The sequence below is a fragment of the Papio anubis genome, chromosome 9 (genome assembly GCF_008728515.1).
Source record: "Papio anubis isolate 15944 chromosome 9, Panubis1.0, whole genome shotgun sequence".
NCBI classification, from domain to species: domain Eukaryota; kingdom Metazoa; phylum Chordata; class Mammalia; order Primates; family Cercopithecidae; genus Papio; species Papio anubis.
In genome coordinates, this window is record NC_044984.1 from 51,076,385 (window position 1) to 51,091,473 (window position 15,089).

Consider the following 15,089-nt stretch of genomic DNA (forward strand, 5'->3'; position numbering starts at 1 on the left):
ATGCTTATCTTTGTCTAGTAGAATTAAAGTCAGTCCTCCCTTAATGTCTTCAATAGGTTCTTGGATACTGCCACTTTAAGTGAAACAATGTATAACAAAACCAGTTTTTTTTCTCTTAATATTATAAGAAACCTGCTGTAGGTCATTTCACTCAAAGTCGCAATTACCAAGGACTTATTGACGATGTCAAGTGAGGATTTGCTTTATCTTTATTTTTTTCTCAATTAGCTATGCTTTTTAAACGTTTTTCGAAAACAAACAAAAAAACCCAACAAACCAATCAAAACGCCCCAGGAGTCAGTCGGTATAGAGTCCCAGAGCCTTGATGAGATGACTCTCTTTTGAAGACTGAGAACCCTGTATCACAGTGATGGCCTCCTCCTTCCCACAAAGCCCAAGAGGATAAGCAGCAGGGTTCTTACCGGGCAGACCTCAGGAGAGTCAGGGCCTGTGGGGCCTGGCCAGCCAGGAGACAGTCTTGGATCCGTACCATGGCTTCTGCCCGCTGCTCCTCCACTGGCACCTCTGAGGCCGCATCAAAGGGAACCATGGAGTCTATGCTGAGCTCAGGATTCTAGAGATGGATAAAGCTATGGGACCGGAGGGAGTGGAAAACCCAGATTGTATACCCAGAGTACTATTCTCAAAAAAGACAGAGTGTCTGTAACCACCTACCTGGGCACAGTATTGCAGCTGCTCAGCCAGGGCAGGCCACATAGCCTCCAGTTCTTCTGGGCTAGATGGGACATTACCAGAAACAGTGGCCTGGTCTAGGACCTTCTTCTTCTTCCTTCTCTTCTTTCGTTTGTTCTATGGGGAAAGAATTGTATTAGGATGTCAAGAGAGCTAAAGAGGCCTTTTCCCCATAAGTGTCTTTTCTATTACAAAACGAATTAACTGGACATTCACAGAGTGCCCATTATGTGCTATCCATTGGTAATAGAAAGCAATAGTGAACAGCATATTTCCTTCCCTTTGAGGAGCTTTTACTCTAGTGGTGGAGACAGGAAGTAGAATGGTAATTACATTAGAGTGTGGATAAGAGCTACAATGTGAGTAAGTATAAGATGCCATGGCAAAAATCCTGACCCATTTCCTGAGTTCAGAGGTTTGCCAAAAGCAGTGCTATCTCAAGAGGCCTATAGAATAAGTAGATGCTATGAGGATCAAATAAGACATATGGAAAAGCTTCATAAAATGCAAAGCACTATGTAAATAAAGCCTCTAATTTTTTTCTCCTGAAAAGTAGGACAGCCAGGCGCAGTGGCTCACACCTGTAGTCCTAACACTTTGGGAAGCCTAGGCAGGTGGATCACTTGAGGTCAGGAGTTCAAGACCAGCCTGGGCAACATAGCGAGACGCTGTCTCTACAAAAAGTACAAAAATTAGCCAGGCATGGTGGTGTGTGCCTGTACTCCCAGCTACTTGGGAGGCTGAGGCAGGAGAATCGCTTGGGACTGGGAAGCAGAGGGTTGCAGTGAGCTGAGATTGAGCCACTGCACTCCAGCTTAAGTAACAGAGCGACACCCTGCAGAAAAAAAAAAAAAAGAAAAGAAAAGCAGGAGTGACTCAATACCCAAATCCTGCTTCTCCCAAGTCAGGGCTGTGAACCAGTCTTTGGTGTGGGTACTCAAAAGTCAAACAGGATGAACTGGGAGGCCCCTGAAGGTCATGTTCCATTAAAGAACTTACAATCAAACACACCAAATGTTAGGAGCATGAGTTTTAGAGTCCAGCAGATCTGGATTTGAGTATTGAATTAGTATTACTAACAAGACTTTGGACAAGTTGCTTAACCACTTTGGGCACATGTGCTACTGTGAGGATTATATGAAAACATCAGCACAGTGTCTGACACATAGTAAGTGCTCAATAAATGATAGTACCTAGTATTACAGATAATAACACAGAACCCTGAGTGCAAAAAATACCCTTTAGCAAAGTCTCATTGGTACTACTGCATCTTTCAAATCCAGTTATGACAGAATTTTAACCTGTGGCAACTAGAATTATAGGAAGGTTCTGGTACAAAAATCTGGTTTTTTTTTTTTTTTTTTTTTTTGAGACGGAGTCTTGCTCTGTCGCCCAGGCTGGAGTGCAATGATGTGATCCTGGCTCACTGCACACTCCGCCTCCCAGGTTCAAGTGATTCTCCCAACTTCAGCCTCCCAAGAAGCTGGGATTACAGGTGCGCACCACCATGCCTGGCTAATTTTTGAATTTTTAGTAGAGACAGGGTTTCGCCATGCTGGCCAGGCTGGTCTCGAACTCCTGACCTAAGTAATCTGCCCACCTCAGCCTCCCAAAGTGCCGGGATTACAGGCATGAGCCACCGCGCCTGGCCCAAAATCTGTTTATACAAAGCAAAGTCCCTGTGTTTCCAGGATACAAATTCCGTGGGGTTTTCATTTTGTCCTGGGGTTTTTTTTTAATGTGAACCAGTAACTTTATTTTTCAGAGATAGGGTTTTGCTCTTGCCCAGACTGGAGTGCAATGTCTTAATCACAGTTCACTGCACCCTCAAACTCCTAAGCTCCAGTGATCCTCGTGCCTCAGCCTCCTGAGTAGCTGGGACTACAGGTATGTGCCACCTTGCCGGTGAATTGTTTTTTGTTTTTTTTTGAGACAGAGTCTTGCTCTGTGGCCCAGACTGGAGCGCAGTGGCATAGCACAATCTTGGCCTACTGCAACCTCGGCCTCCTGGGTTCAAGCAATTCTCATGCCTCAGCTTCCCAAATAGCTGGGACTACAGGTGCGTGCCATCATACCCAGCTAATTTTTGTATTTTTAGTAGAGAAGGGGAGGCTTTGTCATGTTGCCCAGGCTGGTCTCAAACTCCTGGACTCAAATGATCCACCCACCGTGGCCTCCCAAAGTGCTGGGATTACAGGCAAGAGCCACTGTGCCCAGCCTGTCCTAGGCTTTTCACTTATTCCACTTTGGGTTCATGGACAACTGTTACAATCCCAACTTTATAGATCTGGAGACCGACACAAACAGCTTGAGCTTATTCCAATAATAACCAATACAGGACTAGATTCCAGACCTTCTAAAGTTCAATTTAAGGCTCTTTTAGTGTTGCTGTTGAGACAGAGTCTCACTGTGTCACCCAGGCTGGAGTGGAGTGGCATGATCTTAGCTCACTGCAATTTCCACCTCCTGGATTCAAGTGATTCTGTTTCAGCCTTCTGAGCAGCGGAGATTACAGATGTGCGCTACCACGCCTGGCTAATTTTTGCATTTTTAGTAGAGACAGGGTTTCACCATGTTGGCCAGCTGGTCTTGAACCCCTGACCTCAAGTAATCTGCCCACCTCGGCCTCCCCAACTGCGGGGATTATAGGTGTGTGCCACCGTGCCCGGCCGCAACTTAAGGCTCTTTCCATCTCACCACAATGTTTTCAAGGTATAACCAGAAAATGCTACAGCATAATTATTAAACTCTAAAATTATGAATCCCCAGGGTTTTTGTACTTGGCACTTGGTAGGTGTTCAATAAATGTTTCCTGACTGAACTAAAATATTTATGGCAGATCAGAGATTATTCTAATGGGAGAAGGAAACTGTGGTAGACTCACACTGGCCAACACCCACAAACCTCTTGCTGTCATAGCTCAGAACAGGTTTAACAGATGAACTTAAGCTGTACAAACTGTGAGAAGAAAGCCCCCTTTCCTTGACTCTCCCTCACAGCTCTTTCTACGTCGTGGGGCTGCCCAGTACCTGCACCACCAGGTTCCCACGGCTCCGACAGAACCGCTCCAACATTTTGAGGAAGAGGTGGGTGGTCTCCACCAAGTCACGAAGGAAAGAACGGGGCTGGCATCTCTCATCAAACTTTCGAAAAAGTGTCAGGAATAGTTCTCGGTACTCCATCACATAGAAAATATTGTCTAGGAATGGGGAAGAGAAAGGAATGGAAGGGCTATTCTGGAAAGCCTGGAAAAGGAGGGATGGATGAAGCTGGGACTGGGAAGAATGAGATTCTCATCATGAGATGGGACAGGCTGGGATCGGGGACCAGGCCAGGGCCTCACTCTTGATGATGCGGCTGCTCTCCCTCACAGCCTCATCTGGGGATAAGTCCATCTCATTCACTGTTGCCAGCAGCTCCTGATAGGCCTTCAGAGCTAAGTGCATCCTGAGAGTTGAGGGGAAAAGGTGAAATGGAGGACAACTTAGGGCAATGGCCCATGGAAACAGCAACCTCCCACGGCCAAAAAAAAGAAAAAAAAATGTGCCACCCAAACCAAATTTCCCAGCCAGTCCTTGCTCTTCAGACTGACCACTTGAACCCTGAATCAGGGAAAAAGCACCAGCCAGAATTCAAGCATTCAGATCCCTAGCTCACTCTAACTCCAGTAACCATCCCACTCACCGGCGTGCCCAGGAGGCAGCTTCCTTGCGGTCAGTCAGCATCATCTCGTAGTAGTTAGTGAGGTTCTGCTCAATGAAGTGGAAGGTGCGGACACTGAGGGTCTCAGAAACCAGGCCTGGCCGGAAGGAGGCAGCTCGGTTGAAGGCCATGAAGAAAGCCAAGGCCCACATATAATAGGTCTCATCATGCTGCTGAGCTTTCTCCCGAAGCAGGTGATCCTAACAGTTAAAAAAGAAAAAAAAAAAAAGATCACCGTGACTTCAGGGCTTCCAACTTCTTCCTTCCTGTCCTATGATGATGGAATGGATGCTGGACACCATTGTCATAATTTTTTTTTTTTTGAGGCGGAGTCTCACTCTATTGCCCAGGCTGGAGTGCAATGGCATGATCTCAGCTCACTGCAACTTCCAGCTCCCAGGTTCAAGCGATTCTCCTGCCTCAGCCTCCCGGGTAGCTAGAATTATAGGTGCCCGTCACCATGCCCAGTTAATTTTTTGTATTTTCAGTAGGGATGGGGTTTCACCATGTTGCAGGCTGGTCTCAAACTTCTGACCTCAGGTGATACACCTGCCTTGGGCTCCCAAAGTGTTGGTATTACAGGCGTGAGCCACCGCGCCTGTTTTTTTTTTTCTTTTTTTTTTTTGACAGTCTCGCTCTGTCATGATGAGGCTGGAGTGCAGTGGTGTGATCTCGGCTCACTGCAACCTCTGCTTCCCAGGTTCAAGTGATTATCCTGCCTCAGGTTCCCGAGTAACTGGGACTACAAATGCACACCATCATGCCACCTTTTTTTTTTTGTATTTTTTTCCGTAAAGATAGGGTTTCACCATGCTGGCCAGGTTGGTCTCGAACTCCTGACCTCAAGTGATCCACCACCTCGGCCTCTCAAAGGGCTGGGATTACAGGTGTGAGCCACCACGCTGGGCCACCGCTATCATAATACTCTAGGATCCACAATTTCCAACTCTCTCCTGTTCTCCCTTTCCTCTCGCTCTGAGGCAATTTTTCCAGAGCCTCTTTTGTCATGCTGGGAGCCCACTCACTTCTGGCATTTTCACTATCTCTCAGGGACATCCTAACTATATATGCTTCCCACCTACTAGTCCACATTCCAGGGGCAGCCTCCCCAAGCTCCTCCCCACCCCTTACCCACCAACAGCTGCATCATCACCTGTCTATTCCATTCCTGATTATCTCCATATCCTTCACAGATTCTCACCTTTACTGATCCCATGAGCCGGTTGTAACAGTTCTCCAGGAACTCAGAGCAGAAGTCTCTGAGGAAGAGCCTCACATTGAGGGCAGAACGGCGTTGAATGGACAGCTCTCGGGCGGCCTGGCGACGTTTAGGCACCTTTTTCGGCTGCTTTCCCAAATCTGAACTGTAGTTTCGTAGCTGGGTGTGTCGGTTAGGGGATTAGAATTACTCCTAACTACCACCTTCCCCTTGCAGCTCTCGTCAATTTTCTCAGAAGAAACTAATTTTTGTTTTTGTTTTGAGACGAGAACTTGCTCTGTCACCCAGGCTGGAGTGCAATGATTGAACTCCTGGCCTCAAACAATCCTCCCACCTCAGCCTCCCGAGTAGTTAGGACCACAAGCGGGTGCCACCATGCTCAGTTAGTTTTTTTTACTTGTTGTAGGGACAGGGTTTTGCCATGTTGCCCAGGCTGGTCTTGAACTCCTGGGCTCAAGCAATCCTCCTTCCTTGGCGGATTACAGGTATAAGCCATTGTACCCAACCTTTAATTTTTTTTTTTTTTTTTTTTTTTTTTTAGAGACAGGGTCTTGCCATGTTGCCCAGTCTGATCTTGAACTTCTGGGCTCAAGCAATCCTCCTGCCTCAGTCTCCCAAAGTGCTGGGACCACAAGTGTGAGCCATCAGGCCCAGCCAAGAACTCAAGATGATTACCCTGCTTAAGCTATGCAACTCCACATGTTCCCACTCCAGATGTAAGAATACTCACATTGTGAAGGCCTTTGTGAAAGATGAGGTCCCTCTCCCCAATGGATTTCAACCCCTGGACAATATACGAGCCCCCAAATCGAGAATGTCTGCAGAAGAAACAAAAAGGTCCAAAGTGATTCTTCAGTTCTCTGGAAACTTTACCTCCATTCTCTATCATCAGCACCTTGGAGCAAATTAAAACTACAAAATGTTGGTCGGGCACGGCAGCTCACACCTATAATCCCAGCATTTGGGAGGCCGAGGCAGGAGATCACCTGAGGTCAGGAGTTTGAGACCAGCCTGGCCAACGTGGTGAAACCCGGACTCTACTATAAATACAAAAATTAGCCTGGCATGATGGCAGGCGCCTGTAGTTCCAGCTACTGGGGAGGCTGAGGCAGCAGAATCGCTCGAACCCAGGAGGCAGAGGTTGCAGGGAGCAGAGATCGTGCCTGTGCACTCCAGCCTGGGTGACAAGAGTAAAACTCTGTCTCAAAAAATAAATAAATAAATAAACTAAAATGTTACTCAATCACCCCACCTTAGAATTTGTCTCCTATGCCCTCAGCATTCCATGATGTAGGAACAAGAACCTGCCTCTCTGTCACTCACCTGTTGCCTCGCTGGAGGGCTCGAGTCTTCTTTTCTGCCATCTCTCGCTGGCGCAACACCTCCAGTTCTGCAACATCTGCACTCCGCTCCTGAGCTAAGCGTCCCTGCCCTATTCCCGCCAGCTGCTCGGGGTTCTAGATTGGAACAAAGAGGGAAGAATCAGGAGGACAGTCATTCCTTATCCTGAGTTCACGCCTACTGGGCATGCAAAGAGTGAACAAAATAGAACCCCATTAATGGGGCACTGTGCTGTCGTTCTCCCTTATCTGAAGGGGGATATGTTCCAAGACCCCCGCTGGATACCTGAAACTGCAGACAGTACTAAAATATATATATGTATACATTCGTGTATATATATATATGTATGTGTATACACATATACATAGAACATGTACGTTCTATGTTTTATAGAATGTATATATGTTCTATATACATACGTTATCAGAAAAAATAGAACACGTATACATATATATATACACACACGTTCTATTATGTTTTTTCAAACTGATAACCAAGATGGCTAGTACGTGACTAACAGGCGGGTACACGGTGTGGATATGCTGGGCAGAGGGATGATTCACATCTTGTTCAGGACAGACAGGGACAAAAGATTTCATTACACTACTCAGAACAATGTACAAGTTTAAAACTTCTAAAATGTTTGTTTCTGAAATTTTCCACTTAATGTTTTCAGACCACGGTTGACTGTGAGTAACTGAAATCAAGGAAAGTAAAACCATGAATAAGGGGGTACTACATGTACTCAAGACATGGGTACTCCCGCTGTCACCTGCCTTCCCCAAATAATGCAGCCGTTATCACAAGAGCAATTCTGGCTGTATAGCAGAAAAGTACATGGGTGGAGGGGACTAGGACAACAGGCCAGGGTCTCACCTGGTCACGAAACATAAGGGAGACAATCTCTAGCACATGTAGGCTCCATTGCTGCTCAGCAGATGAGCTGGCCAGAAAGAGGAGCAGGTCGTCCAGGCCACTGAGGTGAATCGCCCAGAGAAGCTGGTCATGGACGCTGGCGTCGTCATCAATCTTCTGAGCAGTGAGTGGTGAGGGTAGAAAGGGAGCTCATTCAATCCCACTGCCCTGCCTTGAAGCTCTCCAACTCATTCTTTGACCAAGCCTCCTCTCCCAGACTTGTCAGAGGACAGAATAGCCCAGAAAGAGCAGCTTGGCCGGGCACGGTGGCTTATGCCTGTAATCCCAGCACTTTGGGAGGCCAAGGCGGACAGATCACGAGGTCAGGAGATTGAGGCCATCCTGGCTAACACGGTGAAACCCTGTCTTTACTAAAAATACAAAAAAAAATTAGCCAGGCATGGTGGCGGGCGCCTATTGTCCCAGCTACTCAGGAAGCAGAGGCTGAGGCAGGAGAATGGCATGAACCCGGGAGGCAGAGCTTGCAGTAAGCCGAGATCGTGCCACTGCACTCCAGCCTGGGTGACAGAGCAAGACTCTGTCTCAAAAAAAAAAAAAAAAAAAAAAAAAGGGCAGCTCAACCTAACCATGCACAAGAACACAGAATACCCAAGACACTCACCTTCTCCTGATCAAGGTCAGCTGGGACATGGAGAATATTTCTGACCAGCAGTAGGATCCGCTCAATCAGCAGGTTGTCTTCCTCCTGCCGTTCCTCCCAGCCCTAATCAGAAGAGAGCAAGAGGAAGAGACTCCCTGTGGAAGGCAGGCAGCATGTACCCTGGCTGGAAGACCAGGCACAGAAGAGAAGCAGGATTAAAAAGAGAGTTCAAACAGTAATGAGGTAGCCAGAGACTATGGATCGGACTACCATATCCCCAAGGACTGGGACCATATCTCAGCATCTCCTCCTCCACCCGGAGAAGGTGCAAAGTGCTGTCCCATGGGATCCTGTAAGGTGAAGACTCACCAGCTGCAACAGCTCATACAAGGTTTCACTGAGGACTCCAAAAGCCTTCTCACTGGCAAAGGCCTGTGAAATAGGGAACTGGATCTTAAGTAGCAGTCATCCACTTCTTCACCACTGCCCCATATTCCACCCCAGGGACTCCAAAGGAAAGCCTCACCTCTTTGTAGGCCTGCAAATAAGTTAGCACCTGCAAAAAATGGTGCCGAAAGCTGGGTTCCTTAGGCAGACTGCCAAAACAGAGCAAGGCTGGTTGTGTCAAGTTCACCATCAGTCTGGGAGACAATGAAGGAGAGAGAAGTTGTTAAGTTTCCTTACCAGCTCAAACGCCAGACCTATCAGTTCAAACAGCAAAGGCTGGCAGGTGGCGAAAGTTTAAAAGCTAGGGAGGCAACCTGATAACAGCATCAAAGAGAGGCTTGTCCTGGCGGTGCTGGGTGAGGATGGGCAGAAGGTCGCTCTGTAGGATCTGGGCTGCCCCGAGTTGCTGCCGCACATCTCGTGTCTCATCCTCATGCCTCAAATAGCGGATCAGATCCTTCACACTCTCTTCAGAGACAGAACAAAACATGCATGTGGAACCTTGGAAGAAGCTCCATCCAGACCCACATGATTTTCACACCCATGGTTTGAGAAATTCAACAGACCTCCTTAATTCAAGCAAATTTTTTTCCTGTTTCCTCAAAAAGGTACTTACCTAAGCAATCTGGTTCCTTGTGGTAAGTGTCTCCCTCCAAGTACCCAAGGGCACTACATGTGGCTAGAAGTTCACAGTTCATCATGTGCAAGTCCATACATCAGTGGACCAACCAATAGAGAAGGAAGTGGAGAAACAGGAGACAGAAATGACGAGGCCTGCAGAGATAGAGAAAGATTAAAAATGTAAGTTCCTCTCCATGAAAAGAAGATAGGAACAGGAGAAGGCCCTAATGCTCAGAATATTCTGAACAAGATCCTCAAATGTTTGACTTTTGTCACGACCAAAAGTTCTGCTCTCAGTCCCAAGGAAAGTTTTAAATTATGGCTTCTACCTGATCAAAACCAAAGAGGCTCCAGCCTATGAATTAAGCACCTGCTCTGGCCAGACACGGTGACTCACTCCTGTAATCCCAGCACTTTGGGAGGCTGAGGTGGGCAGATCACCTGAGGTTGGGAGTTCGAGACCAGCCTGACCAACATGGAGAAACCCTGTCTCTACTAAAAATACAAAATTAGCCAGGCGTGGTGGCACATGCCTATAATCCTAGCCACTTGGAAGGCTGAGGCAGGAGAATCACTTGAATCCAGGAGGCAGAAGTTGCGGTGAGCCGAGATCATGCCACTGCACTCTGGCCCGGGCAGCAGAGAGAGACTCTGTCTCAAAATAAATAAATAAATAAAATTGTTAGACCCTGGCGGGGCACAGTGGCTCATGCCTATAATCTCAGCACTTTAGGCGGCCAAGACATGATGATCATTTGTCCCAGTGTTCAAGATTAGCCTGGGCAACATTGTGAGACCCCATCTGTACAAAAGCCAAGTGTTGTGGCACACACCTGTAGTCCTCCTACTCAGGAGGCTGGGGCGAGAGAATTACTTGAGCCTAGGTGTTCAAGGTTGCAATGAGGTATGATCGCACCACTACATTCCAGCCTGGTCTACAGAGTCTCTGGAAAAAATAAATTGCTCAAACCTTGTCACCCTCCACTTTCTGTGGCTCTTCCATGCAGACACAGCTCTGATGCACCACAGGAATTAAAAAACCGAGCTCTGGCCATACAGTGATTCCACCAGGGATCTAATACATCCCAGGAGCCCTGAGGCTTCTGAGACACTGAGAATGTGTAGAGAAAAGTCCTTCACTCTCCTCTCCAAAGTTACTCTTAAACCTTGGTAATCTCAGTAGAAATCAGCATCTAACAGAACAGGTGAGGAAAGGGAGTAAATAGAAACTGGTACATTCCCTCTCTCACAAAGGGAGATGACTCTCTCACAAAGAATCATCTCCCTTAAAAAAAAAAAAAAAAAAAAAAAGACACAGGGTTTCACTCTGTTGCCCAGGCTGGAGTACAGTGGCATGATCATAGCTCATTGTAACCTCAAATTCCTGGGCTCAAGCAGTCCTCCTGCCTCAGCCTCCTGAGTAGCTATGACTGGGCACGTGCCACCATGCCTGGCCTTTTAAAACATTTTTGTAGGCCAGGTGTGGTGGCTCATGCCTGTAATCCCAGCACTTTGGAAGGCCAAGGCAGGCAGATCACCTGAGGTCAGGAGTTCGAGACCAGCTTGGCCAACACGGTGAAACCCCATCTTCTACTAAAAATACAAAAATTAGCTGGGCGTTGGCTGGGCCCGGTGGCTCACACCTGTAATCCCAGCACTTTGGGAGGCCAAGGCAGGCGGATCACGAGGTCAGGAAATCGAGACCATCCTGGCTAATCACAGTGAAACCCTGTCTCTACTGAAAATAAAAAAATTTAGCTGGGTGTCGGTGCAGATGCCTATAGTCCCAGCTATTTGGGAGGCTGAGGCAGGAGAATGGCGTGAACTCGGGAGGTGGAGCTTGCAGTGAGCTGAGATCGTGCTACTGCGCTCCAGCCTGGACTACAGAGGGAGACTCCGTTAAAAAAAAAAAAAATTAGCTGGGCATGGTGGTGGGCGTCTGTAATCCCAGCTACTTGGGAGGCTGAGGCAGGAGAATCGCTGGAACCTGGGAAGTGGAGGCTGCAGTGAGCCAAGATTGTGCCACTGCACTCCAGCCTGGGTGACAGAGCAAGCCTCCATCTCAAAAAAAAAAAAAAAAATTGTAGAGATAGGGTCTCACTATGTTGCCCCGGCTGGTCTCAAATTCCTAGCCTTACGCAATCCTCTCATCTTGGCCTCTCCAAGTGTTGAGATTACAGGCATGAGCCACCTCACCCACCCTCATCTACCTTTTGTGAAGCATGTCCCCACTTTTCTTTTAAGAAACAGGATTTCACTCTTACCCAGGCTGGGGTGCAGTGGTGAAATGATAGCTCACTGCAACCTCAAATCCCTGCGTTTATGCAATTCTTCTGCCTTGACCTGCCAAAGTGTTGGGATTACAGGTGTAAGCCGCTGTGCCTGGCCAAGCCTTGGAACAGGGACCAAATTAAGAAGCAGACACCAGGCCAGGTGCAGTGGCTCACACCTCTAATCCCAAAACTTTGGGAGACCAAGGTGGGAGACTCACTTGAACCCAGGAGTTTGCGAGCAGCCTGGGTAACAGCTTAAGACCCCATCTCTACAAAAAATAAAAAATTGGCCGCCATGGTGGCACATCCCTGTGGTCCTAGCTAATTGAGAGGCTGAGGTGGGACAACTGCTCGAGCCCAGGAGGTTGAGGTTGCAGTGAGCTGTGATCACACTGCACTTCAGCCTGGGTGACTGTGAGACCTTGGAAAAAAAAAAAAGAAGAAGAAGAAGAAAAGAAAAGAAAGATCCCTAAACTCTCATCAGATAATCAAGTAGGCACAGACCTACAATCTTGCACATTTCAGAACTTAACACTATAATAACAGATACACATACACAAACACAAACACATTGCTTTTTTCTTTTGAGACACAGTCTTGCTCTGTAGAGTGGCACAATCTCGGCCCACTGCAACCTCCGCCTCTTGGGTTCAAGAGATTATCCTCATCAGCCTCCTGAGTAGCTGGGGCTATAGGCACGCCCAGCTAATTTTTGTATTTTTTTTTTTTTTTTTTTTGGGGACAGAGTCTTGCTGTCTCCCAGGCTGGAGTGCAATGGCTCAATTTTGGCTCACTGCAAGCTCCGCCTCCTGGGTTCACACCATTCTCCTGCCTCAGCCTCCCAAGCAGCTGGGACTATAGGCGCCCGCCACCATGACCGGCTAATTTTTTGTATTTTTAGTAGAGACAGGGTTTCACCGTGTTAGCCAGGATGGTCTCGATCTCCTGACCTCGTGATCCGCCCACCTCGGCCTCCCAAAGTGCTGGGATTACAGGCGTGAGCCACCATGCCCAGCCCTAATTTTTGTATTTTTAGTAGACACGGGGTTTCACCATGTTGAGGATGGTCTCGATCTCTTTTTTTTTTTTTTTTTTTTTTGAGACAGAGTCTCGCTTTATTGCCAGTCTGGAGTGCAGTGGCGTGATCTTGGCTCATTGCAACCTCTGCCTCCCGGGTTCAAGTGATTCTCCTGCCTCAGCCTCCCAAGTAGCTGGGACTACAGGCGCCCGCCACCATGCCCGGCTAATTTTTGTATTTATAGTAGAGATGGGGTTTCACCATGTTGGGCAGGATGGTCTCGATCTCCTGACCTCGTGATCCACCTGCCTTGGCCTCCCAAAGTGCCGAGATTATAGGCGTGAACCACCACACCCAGCCCACATTACATTTTTTACCCTATTACTCCACAAAATCAGGAATAACCATCAATCTTTCCTTTGACACCTTCAGCCACACTGCTCTGTCCTTGGTAGCATCCTCTAAAAAGATCTTTCCTGGCTCACATACCTACCTCTAACCCAACTCCACCCCACTCCTTCAAAGAAGATAGGTAGCAGCTTCCAAAGGACAAAACTTTAATGCCTGATGCTCTCTCCCTGCATTTATATAACTGGTCTACTTCTTCAGGTTGCTAGCTATCCCTCCACCCCTACCCAGTGTTATCCAATTTCTTTTTCTTTTTTTTTTTTTTTTTTTGAGACGGAGTCTCGCTCTGCCGCCCAGGCTGGAGTGCAGTGGCCCGATCTCAGCTCACTGCAAGCTCCGCCTCCCGGGTTCACGCCATTCTCCTGCCTCAGCCTCCCGAGTAGTTGGGACTACAGGCGCCCGCCACCGTGCCCGGCTATTTTTTTGTATTTTTTTAGTAGAGACGGGGTTTCACCGTGTTAGCCAGGATGGTCTCGATCTCCTGACCTCGTGATCCACCCGTCTCGGCCTCCCAAAGTGCTGGGATTACAGGCTTGAGCCACCGCGCCCGGCCGTGTTATCCAATTTCTAACTGCTCAGCCCAGCCATAAATTGAGCCAGTAAAACACTCACTGAGTGAGCAGAAGAACTGAAAGGAGACTTCCTTTTGTCATCCTTTCTCAGGCACCTGCAGACCCTGAAACCTGGGCTCCAGTGAGGTAGGTTCAGTGTATAAAATCCCTGACTCTCTGCAAAGATACATCCAGCTTTTTTAGAAAGACTACTGTGTGTATGTGCACATAAGCATGCCCATATACACACACACACACACACACACACACACAAAAGTTGAAGGGCTTCCCTGTGTCCTCTCTCCAAGGAAGCTGACAAAAATAGACAACAGAGCTATAAACATGCTGCGTCAGCACATACTCTTCAAAAGGAGGCACAAAATCATACTTTGGCACTAAAAGGTACAAAATGATAAAGTCTTCTAATAGCAGAGACAAAGCCATATCTGGGAAGGCTCCCAGACAGATAACCTCACACAGTCCTGCCTGCTACCCTCCCCCTTTATCTTGGTTCCTCCAGAGCAGACCAATCTAAAATTCAGTATTTGTAAAAATGGCCACAGCAGAGGACCCAAGCCTCTATCTTCAACATACCACTTTACCTGAAAGGCAAAAATAAGAGGCTGTAACAGCCATCCCTGCTGGCTACCAAAATAAAAGGGAGGAGAGGCTGGGTGCAGTGGCTCACCCCTGTCATCCCAGCACTTTGGGAGGCCAAGGCAGGTGGATCATCTGAGGTCAGGAGTTCGAGACCAGCCTGGCCAATATGGTGAAACCCCATCTCTACTGAAAATACAAAAATTAGAGGGGCATGGTGGCAGGCGCCTGTAATCTCTGCTATCTGGGAGGCTGAGGCACGTGAATCGCTTGAACCGGGGAGGTAGAGGTTGCAGTGAACTGAGATGGCACCACTGCCCTACACCCTGGGTGACACAGCAAGATTTCGTCTCAAAAAAAAAAAAAAAAAAAAAAAAAAAAAGGAGGAGGAGAAAGGAGATAGGAAAGAAGAAGGGGTCCTGGCAGATGCCAGAAAAGAAGAGGTAACGGAAGAGACTCAGGACTTCCAGTTCTAATCCTTCTGCAGTTTTGACAAAACCAGGCTGTGGAGCAATACACAAAGCAGAGAAAAAAATGGGTTAGACAATCTATCGTAAGCTCTCAGATCAGGGCTCACAAGGCAGGCCTGCAGCCTTGGGCCCACATTCACTGGAACTGGAATAAGAGTTTTCAACAGGAATTCCAGCTCTCCCTGGTGAAAACAACTATTTTAAAACTCGGCCGGGCATGATGTCTCATGCCT

At 47.7% G+C, this 15,089-nt stretch overlaps 1 protein-coding gene across 6 annotated transcripts in view; it reads right to left on the reverse strand.

The window, feature by feature from the left end:
• Positions 1–15,089, reverse strand: part of TIMELESS (timeless circadian regulator) — a 43,024-nt gene that overhangs the window by 12,976 nt on the left and 14,959 nt on the right. For 4 of the 6 annotated variants that reach the window (XR_634737.4, XM_009180964.4, XM_009180963.4 and 1 more), the window contains exons 2-15: positions 9,535–9,692; positions 9,233–9,386; positions 8,998–9,112; positions 8,841–8,903; positions 8,493–8,594; positions 7,832–7,987; positions 6,938–7,071; positions 6,345–6,432; positions 5,597–5,773; positions 4,378–4,595; positions 4,037–4,140; positions 3,723–3,892; positions 676–810; positions 423–574 (exon numbers count right to left, since the gene is read on the reverse strand). Coding sequence is in view for 5 of the 6 variants with exons in the window: in XM_009180964.4 (XP_009179228.1) it covers positions 423–574; positions 676–810; positions 3,723–3,892; positions 4,037–4,140; positions 4,378–4,595; positions 5,597–5,773; positions 6,345–6,432; positions 6,938–7,071; positions 7,832–7,987; positions 8,493–8,594; positions 8,841–8,903; positions 8,998–9,112; positions 9,233–9,386; positions 9,535–9,631 (1,865 nt within the window). In the remaining variant the exon portion in view is untranslated. Of the gene's footprint in view, positions 1–422; positions 575–675; positions 811–3,722; positions 3,893–4,036; positions 4,141–4,377; positions 4,596–5,596; positions 5,774–6,344; positions 6,433–6,937; positions 7,072–7,831; positions 7,988–8,492; positions 8,656–8,840; positions 9,113–9,232; positions 9,387–9,534; positions 9,693–15,089 lie in introns of those variants that run through there. The other 2 variants (XM_009180965.3, XM_021922513.2) reach the window with 2 other exon arrangements.